The sequence below is a fragment of the Numida meleagris genome, chromosome 1 (genome assembly GCF_002078875.1).
Source record: "Numida meleagris isolate 19003 breed g44 Domestic line chromosome 1, NumMel1.0, whole genome shotgun sequence".
Taxonomy (NCBI): Eukaryota; Metazoa; Chordata; class Aves; order Galliformes; family Numididae; genus Numida; species Numida meleagris.
The window spans coordinates 124,650,462-124,670,648 of record NC_034409.1 but is presented as its reverse complement, the minus strand read 5'-3'; the positions used below and the strand labels follow the sequence as shown (position 1 = coordinate 124,670,648).

The window sequence follows — 20,187 nt, the reverse complement described above, 5'->3', positions numbered from 1 at the left end:
ATACTTGGATAAAGTAGCTACAATTGAGCTGAACACTCAAGAGAAGAGGAAATTAAAAAGCAACCTCAACACTGTGTGCATGATTCTAAGGGGAACCAAGAGGGCAATTTTTTCAAATGTACTTGAACTTCAGTTTGAAGAAAACTATAATGACACTTTGGAATGGGCAAGAAAGAAAGAAAGAGACACACTGCTCCAAAAACAGAACAACAAACTTCCCAAGGCGGTTATCTTCTCATTTAATTTGAAAATATTTTTCTTCGTTTGGTAAGTACAAAAAGTATACTAAAATGCCAGTGTAACATAAATGAAAAGGATGGGTGAGAATAGAGGAAGATTTCATGACTTCTTTCTATTTCAGTGCATCCTGCATTTTCTGTGTCAAGGCAAGAAAAAAAGTATTTCCTTGTAAAACATTTTTGGGGAACTTCACTGTGAACTTTAACATTTCCTTTCAGGGAATCCAATCCAACTCTGAAAGAAGTCAATGAAAAAGATTGTCATTGATTTCAGTGGGAATGTGGTCATAGCCAGAATGAATTACCTCAGAGCCTAGCTGATTACAGGGAAAAAAAAAAAAAAACAATAAAGCAACATCAACAGCTTCTTTTATTTTTATATCCTAGAAATAAACCGCATCCTGTGAGAAAAAAAAAAAAATTAAAATACCAAAGACGAAGCACAATGCAACTGCATTCAATGTACAGTAAGTGCACTGGGGAAACAGTGGAAATAAAATTAAGGATGTATGCGAGGTTTTTCATGAAGTTCAAACAGGTGAATTTACAAAATATGTAAGAGGGAGAAGAGCACATGCATGTTTTTAAATTCCATTTTCTCACCAAATAAAGTATACGTGGTATGTGATTTTCAATAGTATTCATGTTACTCACTTCACACATATTTAGCAATAAACTTTGCACTTATGTTACAGGGGAATTTCAGTCATCTAAATGTTAATTTGGATTTTAAAAAGAAAAACAACAGAAGTTATCTCTAAAGAGGAAAACAAAAAAGCACACGGAAGTGTGTTTCTGCAAATAAGGGACTAAAAATCATGTTGAAATAACAGTAATAACAATAGCAATAATAATCAATATTATCATAATAAAAATGTAAAAGTTTATGTTCATGCATCAGGGTTGAGCTTTGAAAAAACAAAAAATACCTTCATCTTCACCACGATCATTACTGGTTATATCATCTGCGCTTTTCTTTGTGTTGGCTCCTGGGATCATAGTGAGGAGGAGAATAAAGGGAAAAAGAGAATTCAAAAACAGCAGGTTCTCAAAAATAAAAATAAAAAAACAACTAGTACAAAAACAGAAAAATGTAACAAAAATATCAAAATCTGTTACATTTGAATTTGAAAAACAAAAACAATGCAAACTGCACATAAACATAAAATGTCAAGAAGAACAAATTGAAAATATTTGAAAAAAATGTTTCAGTCTGTGACAATGCAGTTATTTCAGTTAAAAGTGATTGCTGCAAAAAAAAACCAAAATTAATGTGCAATTTAAAAAGAATATAAACCAAAAAAGTATATAAAAAATTTCACAAATGTATGGTTTCAAATAAGAAATGAAACTGATTTCATTATGTTCGGTTGCCTTGAAGAAGTAATGGCTTCAGTCACTATCTTCAATGACTTCATGTTTTACTCATCCTTATGAGGATTTATTAGGAATTAGCCTGAATTTTAAATGAAACCAATAGAAATAAAATTATCATTGAATCTTACATAATTGGAAAGGATCAAGAAAAAACATAACAGACCTCCTAAAAATTTAGTTTCCCTTCCCACATGAGCAAAAAGATACTCAAAACAGAAAACTGAAAACAAAGGAGAAACACAGAATTGAGACAATCTCAGATATGAAATTTTTCCAAAAGTAGCCCTTATTTGTATTATGATACTCAAACTCTTTAGAAAAACATAGTAATTAGTGGAAAACAGGTACTTACCATGAGAAAGAACGTGTAGTTATTAATAAAAAAAAAATGGTAAAGAATAAATTTTAATCTGTATTTAATATGCTATCACAATGTACTTTTGAGGCATATAAACACCTATCCCACAGTGCATATACATAAATCCACATGTACCATAGCCTGTATTTATAGGAGGAAGATGAAATAAGCCTAACAGTTTTCCTCACTCCAATCCTTGGTCAATTTATCTGTTTTCTGACTAAATAAATGACACTAAGCTTTCCACACCAGGTCTCATTATGCTGTAATTACTCTGCTAACAAGTGCTCCTCTGTAATGTAAAATGTTATGTAATAAGGAGTGAAATATGAATCAGAAGCTCTAGTTCTAAACTCATTTAGAAATCAAATATGGTGGCCAGACAAATGAAGTGGTCTAAGTCAACATTCTAACCATTATTTTCTGAATTGTCTTTTTTAGGGTCTGTATTTTCAAGCCAGACTGAAAAGAAACAATAAACTTGATTAACTTTGAGTTTGCACACCAAGTGTAAATATGGCACATATACAGCACTGCTATGATGTGATATTTAAACTATGAACTTTAGATTTCTGTATAGAAGTTGGTCATTTGACACTGTCCATTTCCAATGTAAGCCAAAGGGTATGTTTTGCTGATTTGGCTGAACACAGGAGGGACAGCCTTTTGTATGACTAAAAGATCCTTAAAATATATTTTTAACTTACATTTTATTGCTAAGTATCTCCAGGTTCCAATATAAAATTTTCAAGTATTTTTTAGGAATTATTTTCTTAGTATGAGCAGTATTTATTTTATTTTATCTGTAAAGTGAATAAAGTTGAACCAAAAATTTAGTCTCCTCTGGTCTTACAAGAAATATAATCATCTTATTTGGGGAGATGGGTGGGGAACTTTATATTTAGCTGAGATTATTATTTTATTTCTTCCTTTTGTTCTTCAATTTAAAATAAGAATCAGTCAAATGTGAGAAGCAGTAGCTGAAACTCCATCTTCTATATCTTCAATGCAGTTGCACAGAAGTTATTGTATACATAGTAAATGTGTATGTTCAATTATATGTACTCAGTGTATAATTAACTAGGTGAAATATCACTGTCAATGAAATGCAGATGTATTCTATCACTCTAACCTATCACTTTCTTCGATAAATTTCAGATGTAAGCTCCAAATTTGTCATCACCCAAGTTTTGCATTTTTATTGTTTTTCCTTTTTTACTTTTAGTTAAAGCCCAAAGGCTGATTTTTTTTCTCAACTGCTACCCAAATAAAATTAATCTTTTAATCTTGAATCATGTAAAAAAAATTAAAAAGAATTTATTTTTCATAGACCATTAATCCACTCGACACAATATTGCAAGCACTAAACGCGGGCAATGTTGATGTCCCCCTGTTCTCTCAGTGAGATAGTTTGATGAAAGAGAGTATAATCATCATATGTCAAACATAAAATTAAAAATTGACAAAACCATCATCTTCCCATATCTAGTGCCAGTAGACAAAAACGGTATGTGATTATTTAGATGGTTATACATTTTTGAAGTTGAGTGAAAGAAGCAGATATGTCCCAACAAATTTTAGTTCACATACTATCCTACCTAAAATTGTCAATACATATCAGTGAGATATTGCAATAATTTTCTCTCTAATGTGCTCGGCTGAAGTGACTCTGGTTCACTGTACTTCAGAAAGAAAAACACAAGTGAAATAAGAATTTAATGAGAATAAGGAAGTGTCTACACACAGCGCTACTAGATTTGATGAGACACAAATACCACCTAACACAAGGATGTAATGTAAGGTTATTTGCAATATTTGGAACATTCTTTTTTTTTTTTTAATTTTCTTGGTTTGAAGTGATTATCAGGGAGTCACTAATTTTTGGAACCACTTAATATAATACTGAAATGCATATAATAACAGAATATTGAGTGGGAATGTTGTTCCTCTTACCTATTGTGGAATACTCTTTTATTTTTCTATTAGTAACTGAAATATATTTTTATAAATAAGTTCTTGTCCAGGATGTTGACTGTGAGAATTATTTTAATTCTTTTTGAGATCTGATTAAATGAGTTACATCAGTATGTTCTAAAAATAGGCTTCTGCGTTCCCACCACATCGAATGTGAGTACTAGCCAGTACTCACATACTAGCCACATCAGTATGAATCTGCTTGAAGAGAATAAAAGCATTACTGTTGGAATTTTTTCAGTAGCAGCAAAAACACATAAGATACTTAGGAACAGTTTAGAGAAATTATACTGACTTTTTGAAAATACAAGCTTGCAGACCTTTATTTAATCTCATGCAGATAAGAAAGATTTGGAATTTTCCAAACAAGTTTTCTGATTCTTGTTTAAAATGTTGAATAATTTATCCTGAAGCTTCTTTAAGAAATTGTTAACCTCTGTTATAAAGGGGAAAAAAAAAGAATAAGTAACTAAATAAATGAATAAGACATGCTACCCATGATTAGTGTAAAATTGCACTTGTGTCCTCAATCAAAAGAGACAGAATGGGAATGTGACACAGATTCTCCCATGATGAAAATTCAGTTCACCGAGGTGAATTGCATTTAGTACCTGCCCCACAAACCAGGAAGCCCTGCTCCTTGAAGCTTCTTTTGAAGGGGATGCTGTGAAAGTATTTTTCTTCTGCATATAAATATAAAAATCACAGCAGCAATTTTAGCTTTGGATTCTCAGACAATAAATTAACATTATCACTGATTTATAGGATTGGCTCTTCTGCAGGTTAACAATTATTTACCTGCTTAATGAATATTTCCCACATAAAATATAGATGATAAATCTTAACAGTAATCTTGGAACCAGCAGTGGAGCAGAGAATTGTGCAGATGCTTTCTAGGGATGATCTAGTGCAATAAGGAATAAGTTTCAAAAGTGTCTCTATTCAGATATGGAGATATTGATGTGATTCTTTGATATGTCCACAGAAGATTACATTTGTATGAAATTTACACATTAAATGTTGAGTGATTTCTTGTTGTTTGTCCTACATTTCCATTTTTTTCCTGAGTGAAACTAAAAGGCATGACATAATTCCTCACTGAAGTGTGGCAAATATTTTTTTTTAAAAACTTGCTTGACCAATTTCTTACTGTTGTTATTTTTTCTTTCTTTCTTTCTTTCTTTCTTTCTTTCTTTCTTTCTTTCTTTCTTTCTTTCTTTCTTTCTTTCTTTCTTTCTTTCTTTCTTTCCTTTCTTNTTTCTTTCTTTCTTTCTTTCTTTCTTTCTTTCTTTCTTTCTTTCTTTCTTTCTTTCTTTCTTTCTTTCTTTCCTTTCTTTCTTTCTTTCTTTCTTTCTTTCTTTCTTTCTTTCTTTCTTTCTTTCTTTCTTTCTTTCTTTCTTTTTTTAGTATATATTTTGATATTACAGGCATATTTGTATGCAAATCTAAGCCTCTTCCAAACTACTGCCAATCAATATAGCTGTAACTGTGCAGAGTTTCATTTGGGCCACTTTATTTCTCCTTAAAAAGCTTTTTATGTAACACAACTGTAAGCTTTAATTCAACAAGCATCTCTCTTGTAAAGAATCTTTCTGAAATTCTGTGCTAATTGACCTTAAAAAATACTTAATTTCACTTATCAATAAATGAAAGTAAATCCAGTATTATCAGATTAATTATGGATGCTGCATATATCTTTACTGAAAATGAAGAAGTCATACCACTCAGTCAGAGTTCTCTGTCTCACATTTCCTCTGATTACGAATAAGAATCTCATTCAGAAGTAGATATTCTGGAGATGCATGTTTTCCTAAATGTATTTGCAATTCCTGATAAATCTTTCTCCTCTCAGATATATATTATATATGTGTAATGCATTCAGGTCCTATGCATGCAGTTTACCAGTGCTTTCATTTCAAGTATCCATTCTGAAGACTAATGACAGCAAAAAAATAACTACTGCTTCAGTTGAAGCCACTTTTTTTTTTTTTTTTTTTTTTTTGCATTTTAAATGTAATTGTTCCACCTATCATATGGTAGACCTTTTGACACCATGTAATTTTGGGAAGGCACTCAGTTTTCAGAAATCACTCAGCACATTATGAATATTACTAGTATGAATAAAACTAATTAGGCCTCCCAATTTCACACAGAACATACTCAACCTTCTGGAAAGTTCCAGCTCAGTCCAGATGAATACAGGATTTAATCGTCGTTCTTTCACTGATATGTGATATGTCTTATTTACGCAGCTCTTTCAACAGATCTCTAAAGCTCTTCGTTTTCCATCTCAGGAGAGCTATCACAGTTTTACAATCAGCTCAAGTCAACAGTTCATTACTGTCTCAAGGGGGCAACAGGAAAGCAGAACTGTGTTTTCTGCATTTCTCCCAAGACTGCTTTTTCTCCTTTATCTTGATTTTCACTTAGTGTACAAGCCTTAAGTCCTTGGCTCACAGCTGTGGCCAAAACTCTTCAGCTACCTTTGTAAGTGTAACAAGAAGCTCTCATTTGGCAGCTGAAAAAAGATCAGAAGAGGCATGTAGACATTTCAAATAAAAGTGGAAGAAGATTATTGAGAATTACAGCTTGTCAAACTGTCTTAGAATCTGTCTGTGGATCACCTACCCTAGGAGAGACCTCTAAGAAAGGCACCCAGCTCTTAATGTATCTCTTTTAAAGACTGTTGATTTTATTTGAAGAGATACATGAATACTGCCTAGATTTGAATGTCCTTCAATTCTGATCTATTTACTGAATACTGCCAACGTGTATAAGCATTTATATTTGTGTGTACACATTTGAAAAATATGTATGTATATATATATTAAAAAACTGTATATAGTTAACAGAATTCCAGAAGGAGCACATGTTTATTCTATGGTGCTCTCATCCCACAAGGGTGCTATAATGAAATGAAAATTTGTCAATTTTTCATGTTAAAATTTAAAGTGTTGCACTAATTGTCAACATGCATAGCAACTAAGAAATTTTATTGTCTGAGATCAGAAGGTAAAGGAATATATATGTATTCTGGAACTCTCACATTCTAGTATAACAAAAAATATAAATAAATAATATTGAATTTGTGTTCTTCTACAGCACTTCCTTAATGGCTCCAGCTGCAACATGTGAAAAAAAACACTAAATTTCAGACCTCAGCAAGTTGTAGCTGCTGCTATATAGACAAAGTTTATTTTCAAGAAAAAGAGAATTAAATAACATTTTTGTGTCACATTCAAAAATGAATGGACAGAAAGAAATTGCAGCAAAACTCCTTATAGAGTTTTGCATTTCCTGCATTAGTGAAGATTACAAAAGAAAAGAAAAAGAAAGAAAGAAAATGCTGTTTCACAGGCCTTCTTTGAAATGTAATTTTAGAGAGCAAATAACCAAATTGCTTAGAGACTTCTACAGAAAAAAATTCTCAGACTGCAAAAGGCTTCCATAAAAAATATGAAACTCTAATAGACTCAGCTCTGTACATTGTGTACAGTTTTCAATGTCATGATTACATATGCCTTTGTTTCAGACAGATTGTTTGTATTTCTTTGTGCTTTGACTGTTCCATGTATAGAGAATGAAAGCAGGATGAAAGTCATAATATTTAACAAATGACAGTACTCTCTGTATTGTTCCTCATAAATAAAGACAGAAATAATGATTCCTCCATGTCCTAAATTATGTGTTTCCCACAAGCCATTTCCCTGGGCAACAATAAGTGCATTAAATTAGGCCGTAACTAAGATTGACATGCTTTAAATGAGGCTGTATCTTCCAACAAGTTAATACACGGTAGTGGAATATACTAATTGTTACACAGTGCAATTATGCCATTCCAAAAAGTTCCAAAAAAGGAGGCAAGCACTTTAGAAAAGTAGGAATGTTGCATAAATAATTATTTATGAATTTAATGATAGTAACTAGTTCTGACTGATTGGTATGGGAGTTGTTTTCCTTACAAGTGTATTCCACAACAGTGTGTTAAACTGGATCCATCTCACTGAAGAAAATGTTATATTTATGTAGATTCCAGTATAGAGGAGATCTTCAAACTATCTGTACAAATGAAATGGGATCCTGAACACTGGTTCAGATCAAAATGAACGTAATAAGTAAATACAGTTATCATTTAAGAGTTATGTTGTTAGAAAAAGTTCTGTCTTGCTGCACTCAGACATTAACATTCTGTATTCATGTTAGCAGCTGATTCCTATTTACACTTATTCCACATAAATTTCAAATTTATGTGAAAGTGAGCCACTCCTTTTAAGATTATTAAATATAGGTCTATGATGTAGATAAAAACTGGCATTTATTTTTTATATTTATTATAATTACTAAAAGAAACACTACAGAAAACTATTAGTTATTCTGAAAATATTTGCATTTATTTAAATTGTATTTATTCATTCTGAAAAAGATGATGAAACTAATCAGTTTCATCTTTCATTATCTGTTAATAAATTTCTATGCCTAGTTCTCTTCCATCAGATTTTCATGAATAATTCATTATGGCACATAAAGAAATGCTTAAAATCTGTGAGATTTATTTTAATCCACAATAATTAAAAATGCTTTGAATAAAAAAATACTGAAAATAACCCTTTAAAAAGCTATCTAGTAAATCAGATTTAATGGTTATTACTTTTCCTGATACTTATTAATACAGAATTCTCTATTATTTTAGAAAATTAATAACTGTCATAGAAATGAGTTAGCTACATATGTTCAGTAATATATTTTTAAGGATCTTTATCCTCATTTGTTACACAATTACATCACATCTAGTACTGAAAGTCTTCTAAATACAGTACATTCCTTTGACAAAACTGTCTGTAATGGCTCAGAAGAAAGAAGGCTTTGTGCTGCCTGCCTATCCTTTCAGTGACCTCCAACAGATAAGGGGAGCATTTCTTGCGCTTCCACTGTAACTCTGTTTGACTGAGGACTGGACTGAGCCTGCTCTGCTTACTGACTGAATAATGAAGCACCTATTAAAAAACATAAATGTATCATATAGTTATTTAAATTAATTCAGACAGAAGCACTACTTCTTTTTCTTCTGTACAAGCATCAAGAGGAACACAGTCTGTATGAAAGTGTGACAGTGACCTCAAACAGCTTACATTTCTTTGCTAAATTGGTGCACCTGATGAGGTGTGAATGTAAAAATCTTGTGTGCAATACTGCTATGTAAATGCACAGCATTTGCTCTCACCCATCTCACCTCTCTCTCCAGTGAGGCCATTTTGGAATTCAAAACAGATACCTACATGTTAGTTTCTTGAATCACAAAACCTAAAATCTAACAATCAGTTCAATATATTGAAATATTTCAACACACATCCTTTCCTTTTCTGTTAATGTGCTGGCTTTAAGCTGACAAACCTCTTAAGAACATGCATAGTTTTAAGCATACGAGCAGTCCTGCTGACTCAAAAGATATTATGGCCTGTGATTAAGCTGGCTTCAGTCCTGTTTGAAGACCAAGAACATAACTCTTAGCCTGTACTAAAGATCACAAACAAGAAAGTCCCTGTAGAATATATAAATCTCATTGCAAATTTTGTCCAGAAGTACATGTAATATACCATAGTGGCAAGTGAGCAGGTGTAAAATGTGGATAGCGTAATTACCTACAGAGGTGCAAAATGTTGTTAGCATGATGATTATACTACAGTCCATTTCCAAGAATGTACAGCACCTCTAAATTTGAAGGCTCAAATCAACATTTGCTATTAATCAAACTTCCCAAGCCTAGAATAAACTACATTCTAGCTAATCTAGGTAACTAGACTCTGCAGAAATAATTCAGTCATGTTGGCACACTGTAAGATTACTTACAGGTAAATAACTTTAATAGATAAAAAGGTACTCCTTTGTCCCATATAAATTAAACATGAATGGATGTGTTAAAAAAAGTGAATTAACTAGTTTTAATAACCAAAGGTAAATGTTACACTCTTTCTGCACACAACTGAACTCCAATTACATACTCTTGCATTTAGCAACTGCTGGTGAAGTTGTTTGTGCCAACTGTCCTTTTGGGTATTTGTAGGCATCACCAGAAGTGAGATGAATAAACAAGTCTTAAGAATATCTATTATTATTTGATGCAGCTATTTTAATTCTTCAGTTTGAGCATGAGCTCAGTTTGCAGCTGCCTCTGGAGAGTTCAGGAAAAAATTATGTTAGTTATTTCACAGGATCCTATGAGAATGGAATTTTATTCCATTGTAATAGACAGCAGAATAGTTTTGACACCTTATTCACTTCTAGTTTCGATGTCTACTGGATCTCAGACATCTTAGTTTTTCTCTGGGAATCATGTATACATTAGTTACAAGAAAGCAGAAAGTCTGCATAAGATATCCAAAGGAGATACATGCTAAACTTCATTCAGTGCTATTTTTAAAGCACATAATGTGGTGCCTCATGTACTGTCTCAGGTTTCTATGACGTCTCCATCTAAACACAACAATGAATTAAATCTTACTGGAATTAGCAACATCAAACCAACTAAACAATTATGCTATCAAACTACTACAATGTTAATAAAGGAGCTATAAATTGAAATCAAATGGTATATAATAAATTCTCAAAAATTCTTGGAAAGCTAGGTCTAAAGTGGATATAATTTAGATCTTTTGAACCTGAAATATGAATATTTAATTATTCTAGCACCTTCCAAAAATAGTACACATGTAGAAAAGGTTTCCACTAGAGTTGAATAGTTGATGAAAATAGGTGTCAAAAATTGGAAAGAATTTAAACATTTTATTCGTTATTATTCAGTATTGAAAACATATATGACTTTGCCAAATAAAAATAGCGTCCTCCTAGAGCTGAGACAAAATACAAAGGGAAACAATGACTTCCACATCTTCTAAACAAAGCATATAGAAACAATACATTTAAAGAAGAAAACCTTGCATTCTATTGTTTTTTAAAAAAAGTTTGGAAAGCCTTTCTTCGAGGATTTGATCTTCAAGATTTGGCCACATATAAAAAGTGCAGTTCTAAGTATAATGAGATTGATTCAGAGTGTAACAAGGAGTAGATGACTTCCCAGTCTTACTAAGGTCCTACGAAATGAGAAGACCTAGACATAAACTAACAATTCTAAAAATAGAACAGAAATTTCTTTTACATCCATGTTATTGTTTGTGAAGTTTAAGTTTGTGGCTTGCAAAGTTACTGTATGCAGCGTTACTGAGGGTTAAACAGTTGTAGGACTTCAAGCATAAATTTGTCATAGGATTTTTACTTTCATTAATCTATATTAACAACAATTTTAAAAAAAATACATCAGTTCATACTAATTCGGGCTTCAAAACACAGTGTTTCTGGTAAAACTTTTCTGTCCTTGCCGAAATTTTGGGATGTTTCCACAGAAAATTACTAGGGAAGACAAATGAATTGGGAGAAAGTGCTGACAAAAAGGACAGCACGTCATGTTACTTGCATTCTGACTACTTCAAAGCTTATCTTCTGAGCACCTTATAAAGTTATGAGAATTTATCTGTTTGCAAAAAAACTGAAGGATTGTTTTAATTCAGACATGCTAAATAATTACATCATGCTGTCATCAAAGCAGTTGACTAGAATAGTGATTTAAGCTTTTAAACTTCAGCAACATAACGTTGATCTCACTAGTATCTGATCAACTGGTTCTCTGTAACTTGATAATATCAGTTAGCTGGTTTTGATCCATATTACATTTCTGGATTATGTAACTGTACTAAAGGCATAGAATACTCTTGTTTATTGGCCAAAGTTAATGAAAATACACATCTCAACTTAATTTTCCATTCTATTATGTTAAATTGTAGAAATAAAGCCTAGTACTTCCAAAGTGGGTTTTCTTGCTTTACTTAAAATTTAGAAAGGGGAAGCACAGTAGCTTGTAAATTATCATTATGTGACAAAATTATGGGACTAAAAGCAAATAATAAAAAGTACAATATAAGAACTACTTCATGTGTTATATGGTAACCTATGATATCATATTGATTATATCAGTGTAATATAATATGATTTTACAATTTTGATTGAAGAGAGACAATTTGAATTTTGTGTTTAAAGGGAGTCATATGAATCATACAGAATTGCATGTTTAATGAGAAATGACTTCAAATCTTCTTTTTATTTCTTGTAGCAAAGCTACAGGCTTGGGGCAGAGTGGCTGTAAGACTGTGTGGAAGAGAAGGGCCTGGGGGTGTTGGTTGACACTTGGATGAACCTGAGTCAGTAGTGTGCCCAGGTGGCCAAGAAGGCCAGTGGCATCCTGGCTTGTATCAGAAATAGTGTTGCCAGCAGGAGCAGAGAAGTGATCATCCCTCTGTACTCAGCACTGCTGAAGCTGCACCTCGAGTACTGTGTTCAGTTTTTGGGCATCTCACTACAAGAAAGACATCAAGGCCCTGGAGCATGTTCAGAGAAGGGCAACAAAGCTGGTGAGGAGACTGGAGCACAAATCTTTTGAAGAGTGGCTGAGGGAACTGGGATTGTTTAGCCTGGAGAAGAGGAGGCTCAGGGGAGACCTCATCGCTCTCTGTAACTACCTGAAGGGAGGTTGTAGTGAGCTGGGGGTCGGCCTCTTCTCTCTTGTAACTAGTGATAGGACTAGAGGGAATGGCCTCAAGTTGTGCCAGGGAAAAATCAGGCTGGATGTTACGATAAATTTACTCTCTGAAAGTGTGGTCAGGTACTGGAATGGGCTGCCCAGGGAGATGGTGGAGTCACTGTCCCTGGAGGTGTTCAAGCAACGTTTAAATGTTTTACTGAGGAACATGGTTTAGTGCAGAAATATTGGTGGTAGGTGGACAGTTGGACTGGATGATCTTGGAGGTCTTTTCCAACCTTGGTGATTCTATGATTCTTTATATAAAGATAAATGAATAGTTCTTATAAAAAAGAGCACATCAAGCTTTCTTTCTTTTGGTTTCCTTAAGGAGTATTATTGTACATATATTTTCTACTGTCTCATGTACTTCAGATCATACAGGAAAAATTAGAACTTAGTACTGCTTCTGTATTCAGTTGCAAGAGAGACCTAAATGCTTCTCATCATAGTCAGTGCAATTTACAATTTAAAACATGTACCAACTCTTTGAAGAAAAAATGATACTGGATTTATGTGTAATAGTGTAGAAAGTCACTGATAAAGTGAGTTAGTGAGAGTGTCTAAAGATGAAACTGGCACAGCAGTTCAAACTATACTTGTCTGTATGTGTTTGTTACTCTGTCACTCATATCAGTACCAAAATACAATTACAGAAACAAAAGCACCTGGCACCACAGCCAGCTTCCCTACCACTGACAGCAAAAAGAACAAGGTATCACACTTCAAAATAGTGAAAGAAAAAAAAGTCATCAAATCCCTCCAAGTACTACTTTAGTTTTCTCTTGAAACCAACAAAACCTTCTTTCTAGACATAAGGTACACTGACACAGACTAAACGTCATTAGTGTGTGTGTGTATGTGTGTGTGTGTGCCCATGACATTTGGCATGTTCTCCACGTTGCTTTTAACATGCCACGCTTCGACTTTTTAGCAGCATAGGAAAATGATGAGCATTTTCATTGCTTTGTGTTTTGCTTTTCAGACACAACGAGTATTTCCAGCAAACTGTTGTAAAAATGGACATGGAGATTAGAGGAAGAGAAGGGAAGAAAATTCAGTTATTGTTTTCCCTCAGAAATAAGAGCAGCTGTGAAAGTTTGAATGACTGAAATATTTTGTGTGAACATTTTGTGTTTTGGTTGAATTTCAACATAAATTCTGTAATAGATCCTCATGCATTCAGAATGATGTTTAAATATAGATTAACAGAAGCTTCTCATAGCATCACTGATGGGTGTGCTTTGATTTTGCAGATTTTCTAAAATCTATAACACATTAGTTTTGGCATATGTTTAAATATTTCTACAACAAGTGTATGATGGGAAATTCTGCAGAAGCTGTATCTAGAGTTCAGCACTTTATTAAAGCTTTGCTGTCATCCACATTTTAAGTCTGATGATATAATATACCTAGTGATCAAAGTGCACTACCCTTCTCTGTTCCATATCGACTTTAACACATTTCATTTTAATATCTCTTTTCACAGATCTCTACAAGGTGTCCCTCTTGCCTTTATAATGAATTTCTGTAGAGAAAAGCAACAATTCCAGTAACAACTCTTAATTTCTGATTCAGACTTTTGTCTTTGAAAATAAGTTCTAAATCCATTAATATCAGTAGTATGGTACAAAACAGACCACTAAAATGATTGGTAACGTTCCCTCTCTCAACAGTAGCTCATAGATTTCCATACCAAGAAAGTGACATCATCTGATAAGTTCTTTCAGCTCTTTCTTCATTTCTTTTTATGTTATTGCATCCTCTAGCACCATACTTTCTTCACAGGGCAGCTTTCTAAAATAATGCAAATCTTTGTTCCTGATGCTTCTTTTTTTTTCGGTTAACTCTACCTTAGTTTCGTGCTTAGCTACCCATAATACATACTCTACAACCCTGGACTATTAAAATAATTAGAAATCCTGCTGTCTTCAGTTATCGCCCATCTTCAGCAATTTAGTAGTAACTGAATCTTATTTCAGTTTCTGTAATTTTGTATTTGTTAATTTAACTTTGTTCTTCATTTACTCTCTATTTCTTCTCTGGATTTCCATTTTAATAAGAAACAATAGGATTATCTTAATTTATCTTACTAAGTTAATTTAAGATATATAAAAGTGAATTACAATAAGTCACAGTTTGAAAAACTGAAGTGTCAGAAGAGGAAACGCTAGCACATATATGCCTAGATATATTAAGGATAAAACATTATTGTATTCTGTAGAAGTTTTTAAGAATAAAACTGTTGATCTGTCAGAAAAAAAAATAAAACCAGCGGCTAATTAAAATAAGCTACTATAAGAGAAGATTAGTAGGAACAGATGATATTTGTATTAAAATCAAGAAAAACAAAGTTATAGCCTACGGAAAGGAGCAACTAAAAGCATCATAAAGCATTTAAATACATTGATAGAAAATAATCCACAGTTGTCTTCAAATAAAATAAAAAAAAGAAACCATACCTCTTCAAGCTGCTAGAAATCTTTAAGTATCTCTATGGAATAATTGATATAAGAAACTTGTTGGTAAAATATATCTGTTTTCAAAAAGTTTTTGATAAACCACTTTTCATGGAAAAATATTGAGAACAAAATGATTCACAGAGAAAGAGGCTGAAGCAATGTCATGGTTTAAAAACAAGGTACACAGACTATGTTAAACTGTAACCAGAGATCACGTCTCAATAGCATCAGATTAATGGTATAGTGAAATACTCCCTGAATTAATCTTATGTTGTTAAACATTTTGTTAATGATCTGGAAACAAAGGATGAATGATGGCATTTTCAAGCAACAGAAACTACATAAGTCATGACCAAAGGGAATATGAATATCTTTAAAAAGAGTTTGAAAGGATAGATGAATGACAGATGATATGTAAGGTGCTACATTTTGAAATGAAGTCAAACTTACATCTAAATACCTATAGAATATGACCTGTTTACCATGGACATTCTCTGCAGTCAGTGCAGAGAAAGAATGTCTGCCTCAGGTTGAGATAAATTGCAAAGTAGGCATGCTTTTATTCTCTTTCTTAAAAAAAAGTAAGCTTAGCACAGAGATGCAGGTACCTATACAGCGGATGTTTAAAAATGAATCAATATCTATGGTGGAAACAACTTGAGCTAGGTATACAACTTCTATGTTCCAAATTATCCACATCTTTCAAGGAAAAACTCCTATGCATTACTCTAGTCATAGCAACAAGAACTGTAGAAAAACAGCCAAGAATAGCCATCAGAATGTCAAAGCACAACATAAAGTAATTCTGTTCATCAGTAATTTTGTACATGAATGTACAATAATGAGTTATGGCAGGTTTTATCAGGAATAATACATTCACATCAAATTTTACTTTCACACAGAACACAAAATAGGAAGTCTTACATCAGTACTCTAAACTATTGGAAGGCAAACGTATTTTGTATTAAAAGAAATTTAAATTAATTAGACCTAGAGAACAGAAAAATGAAAGGGATATCATTAATGTTCACTTACACTATTTATGAGGTGCAACTTAAAATAACAGTTTTGTGCACTTAGTATGTATAAAATCTATTCCTCTTCAATACTTCAACAACAAAAGTAGATAATTTTAAAAAGCAATAAAGACATAACACAAAGAAATATGACAACAATTTGTATTAAATTTTAAGCATGTTACATCATTTAATAACACTACTCTATGGAAGGCAGAAGAGATGGCTATGACTGTCTATTTTATTATTTTTTTTAATAAGTGAGACTGACTTATGTTGAAAAAAACTACGCAAAAAAGCAGAAATCATGGATTGTGTGTTTCACAGAATAAATAAATCATCATCTAGCTGGGAAGAAAACTGCAGTGACGTTTAGATGTGACAGAAGTCTGTTTTTCACCATCAGGATTCCTTACTCTGGTGTATGAGAGCGCAGACAGTTTGAGAGGGAACAGGATAAAAAATATTGTTGTGGTTTTGCACAAGTTTCAACTTCAGATTTAATGGTAGCATGGAATAATTTGATTTTTACAGCAGCACAGTTATTCAAGGTGCAACAGCGATGAATCCAAAAGCAGGTGCTAGTCTGATACTAGGACTAGAGACAGTACTAATACTGTCGCTGGTCCTCACATGGAATGGCTTCTCTAAATTTAAGTCAAAGACCTGGAAGGTAAACTTCATGCCTGCCTTACATGTTTATTGTGAGATGATCTTTTCTGCCTTCTCTCAGTCAGTCTGTCAGAGAAGCAGTTCCTCCCTTTCACTTATGACCCCATAGTACAACAAAGGATGAAAGCACTAGGTATACAATAGAATGCCTTCATTTCTAGCTATTTGAACACAATCTCTTAGATGAAGTGATCATTCTTCCTTTGTGAGTGCATATATATTTAATGAGCAAAGAGGAGCAAAGTCATAATGAAGAGATATCTCTGCTGTCATGGCCATTTGAAGTAAACTTACTGTTTAGCTTCCACGCTATATTCTCCCTAAATACAAACATTAAAATACTATTTTCGGGAAAAAAAAAAAAGAAACTGGAAGTTTAGTTTTGTTTTTATTCTGCCTTTAAAATTTACTATATTAATTATTGCACAAAGTGATATTCTAACTTTGGCATCATTAAAAAAACACTGTGTTGCTAAGGGATGTGTTCATTTTTACAGAACAATGCTTGCTTCACAGTTGTCTTGAAAAACTTTCTCAAAACAAAAGCCAAGCGTAAAAGTACTTGTATGCAAGCACAATAAAATGCAACACATTTTCTAAGGACAGTTCAAATTTGTAGAGTAAGTATGTGGCTGCTAACAACCATATTTCTTTGTTTAGATACAGTTATTAAAGGCATACACAATCATGTGCCCTGAAAGAATCACAAGGCAAATCACAGTGATCAACACAGAAAACAGGCTTAAATAAAGCAGTGTTAAAACAGTCTTGTAAAAAATACATAAAATTGTAAAAGAATATTAAAAAACAAAACAAAACAAAACAAAAACAAGAAAAGCTGCAAGACTGGCACACCTTTTCACATACAACTGGCAATAATAAATATGTATTTCAGCTCTGTGGATTGAAATTCACAATTAAGAAAAAAAAGGGAAAGAAAAAAGTCATAGAATTGTTTGAGTTAGAAGGGACTTCAAAGATCATCTAGTTCCAGCCTCCCTATCATGGGCAGAGACACCTGCCTCCACACCAGATTACTCAAAGTCCCATCCAACCTGTCCCCAAGGATGAATCACCCACAACTTCTTTGAGGAATCTGTTCCAGTGCCTCTGCCCATCATCACAATACCCAACACCCAGTACCCTGGGTACACCATTCATCACTAGTCACCACCTGGACATGAAGTCATTTTCCACAGCTCTTTGAATGTAACCATCCAGCCAATTTCTCATCCACAAAGTGGTCCATACATCAAATCCATGTCTCTCCAATTTAGAGACAAGGATATTGAGTGGGACAGTGTCACATGCTTTCCACAAATCCAGATAGATAACGTCAGTTGCTCTTCCCTTATCCACTAATTCTGTTATACAATAGTGGAAGGCCACCAAATTTGCCAGGTGTGATTTCCCTTTAGTGAAGCCATAATGGCTGTCACTAGCTATCTTTCTGTTCTCTATGCTTTACCACAGCTGCCAGGAGGATCTGCTGTATGATCTTGCTGGGCACAAAGGTGAGACTTGACTGGCTTATAGTTCTTTCTTTTTTCCCTTCTTTAAGTGGAGGCTTTGTTTCCCCCCCTTTCCAGGACTTCACCATACTGCCATGACTTCTCAAATATGATGGATAGTGGCTAGGCAATGTCATCTGCCAGTTCTCTATGGTCCCTTAGATGCATCTCATCAGGTCCTATGGTTTTATGTACTTTCAGGTTCTTTAGATAGTCTCAAACCTGATCCTCTGCTACAGTGGGTGGAAATCCCCCCCTTCCCTACTTCTGTCTTCCATGATTTGAATGGTGTGGCTAAGGTGAAAAAGTCATACTTCAGTGTTCTCCATACTCCAGATAACCAGGTCTCCCATTTCTTTAAGGAGAGGCCTTACATTTTTCCTTATTTTCTTTTTATCGTTTAAGCACTTATAAGCCCTTCTTGTTGCCATTGGCCAAATTCAATTCTATCTGGTCCTTAGCTTTCCTAATTTGGTCCTTGATTGCTCAGACGTTATCTCTGTATTCTTCCCAGGAATCACCATTCCTGAGCTTGGAGGAGATGATTCTCAAATATTAACCAGTTTTCTTGGGCCACTATTCCCTCCAGGGCTTTTATCCCATTGAATACTACCCAGGTGGCCCTTGAAGAGGCCATGGTTTGCTTGCACAAAGTTCAGAGTTGTGAGCTTGCATTGTGCCCTCCTCAACGCCCAAAGAATGACCTCAGTGAAATCATGGTCACTGCAGACAAGGTTGTCTTTGACATTCACACTCCCAGTAAACCTCTAAATGTTGGTGAAAATAAGGTCCAGAACACCACTTTTTCTCATTGACTCCTCTATCACTTGGAAAAAGAAGTTATCGATTAATACATTCCAGGAACCTCCTGGATTGCTTATGCCCTGCTATATTGTTCCTCCAGCAGACGTAGTGGTGGTTGAAGACCCCCGTGAGGACAAGGGCTTCTGAATGTGTGGCTGCTCCTTCTCTGTCTTGATCAGGTGTCCTTTAGAAGACTACACTATGATGTCACCTAGCCCTGTCTTCCGTTACCCGTAAACACTTAGTCTGCTCTTCTTCCATTCCTCCTACACATTCCAGATGTGTCCTTCCTAAAAAGCTTGCATCCTTCCATTCCAACTCTCCAACCACAGGAGTTGTCCCACTGCCCTACAGGTGTATGCACATCTCTAATTCCTCTTGTTTATTCCCCATGCTATGCACATTTTCACAGAGACATCTAAGTCAGGCCCTTGATGAAAACGTTTTGTTAGATGAAGTGGTGGGAATTCCTTTGTGCTGCTCTTCATATGCTCTCCCACTGATCTCTAATTCTTTTCATGGCTCAGGACATCTATTACTGGCACCAGAAGCAAAACAGTATGAGTTGGGTGGATTGAGGTATCTTTCCTCCAGCAATTTTAGCTTAGAGCTCTCTTCATCAAGTTGGCAAGCCTGTAGCTGAAGATGCTCTTCCTCTCCTTCAACAGATGGACCCCGTCAGTCCCCTGTGAACTAGGTTTCTCAAAATGAGTCCTGTGGCCTAAAAAGTCAAATCCTTAGATAGTCTTGCAGCCCTTTTCACTGACCCCACTGGCCCTTTTCAATTCTGTGAAATATTTTTAAACAAAACATGATTTTTTAAAAATTATTCCTTTCCTCAGAATTCTATGCTGAGAGAGTCTATAGAGAGTCACTGTATCTACATGAAAGACACAAAATAGATAAAGAGGATTGTTAATAGATATGATAATAATATGGCATGAGCATTCACAGACTGTCAGTGGAGATAGGTTATTAATTCCTGAAAGAAGAATTGTTCCTGGAAAGGGCCAAAGGGAATGCTGATGTTTCTCTAAATCTCCAACGTTTCACGACGCTTACATCATGCTGCGTTGGGTTACATCATGTTACGATTAGTGATATAACCCGTCGCAATGCAATGCACACATCGCATTCAGTCAACAGTT

At 34.1% G+C, this 20,187-nt stretch overlaps 1 protein-coding gene across 2 annotated transcripts in view; it reads right to left on the bottom strand.

Moving 5' to 3' along the window:
• NLGN4X (neuroligin 4, X-linked) overlaps positions 1–20,187 on the bottom strand; it is a 140,099-nt gene that overhangs the window by 68,240 nt on the left and 51,672 nt on the right. Inside the window, exon 3 of one of the 2 annotated variants that reach the window (XM_021411104.1) lies at positions 1,169–1,228. The exons of the other annotated variant lie outside the window; for it this stretch is intronic. Within the exon in view, the coding sequence (XP_021266779.1) occupies positions 1,169–1,228 (60 nt within the window). The remainder of the gene's footprint in view (positions 1–1,168; positions 1,229–20,187) is intronic. 2 annotated transcript variants of the gene reach the window in all.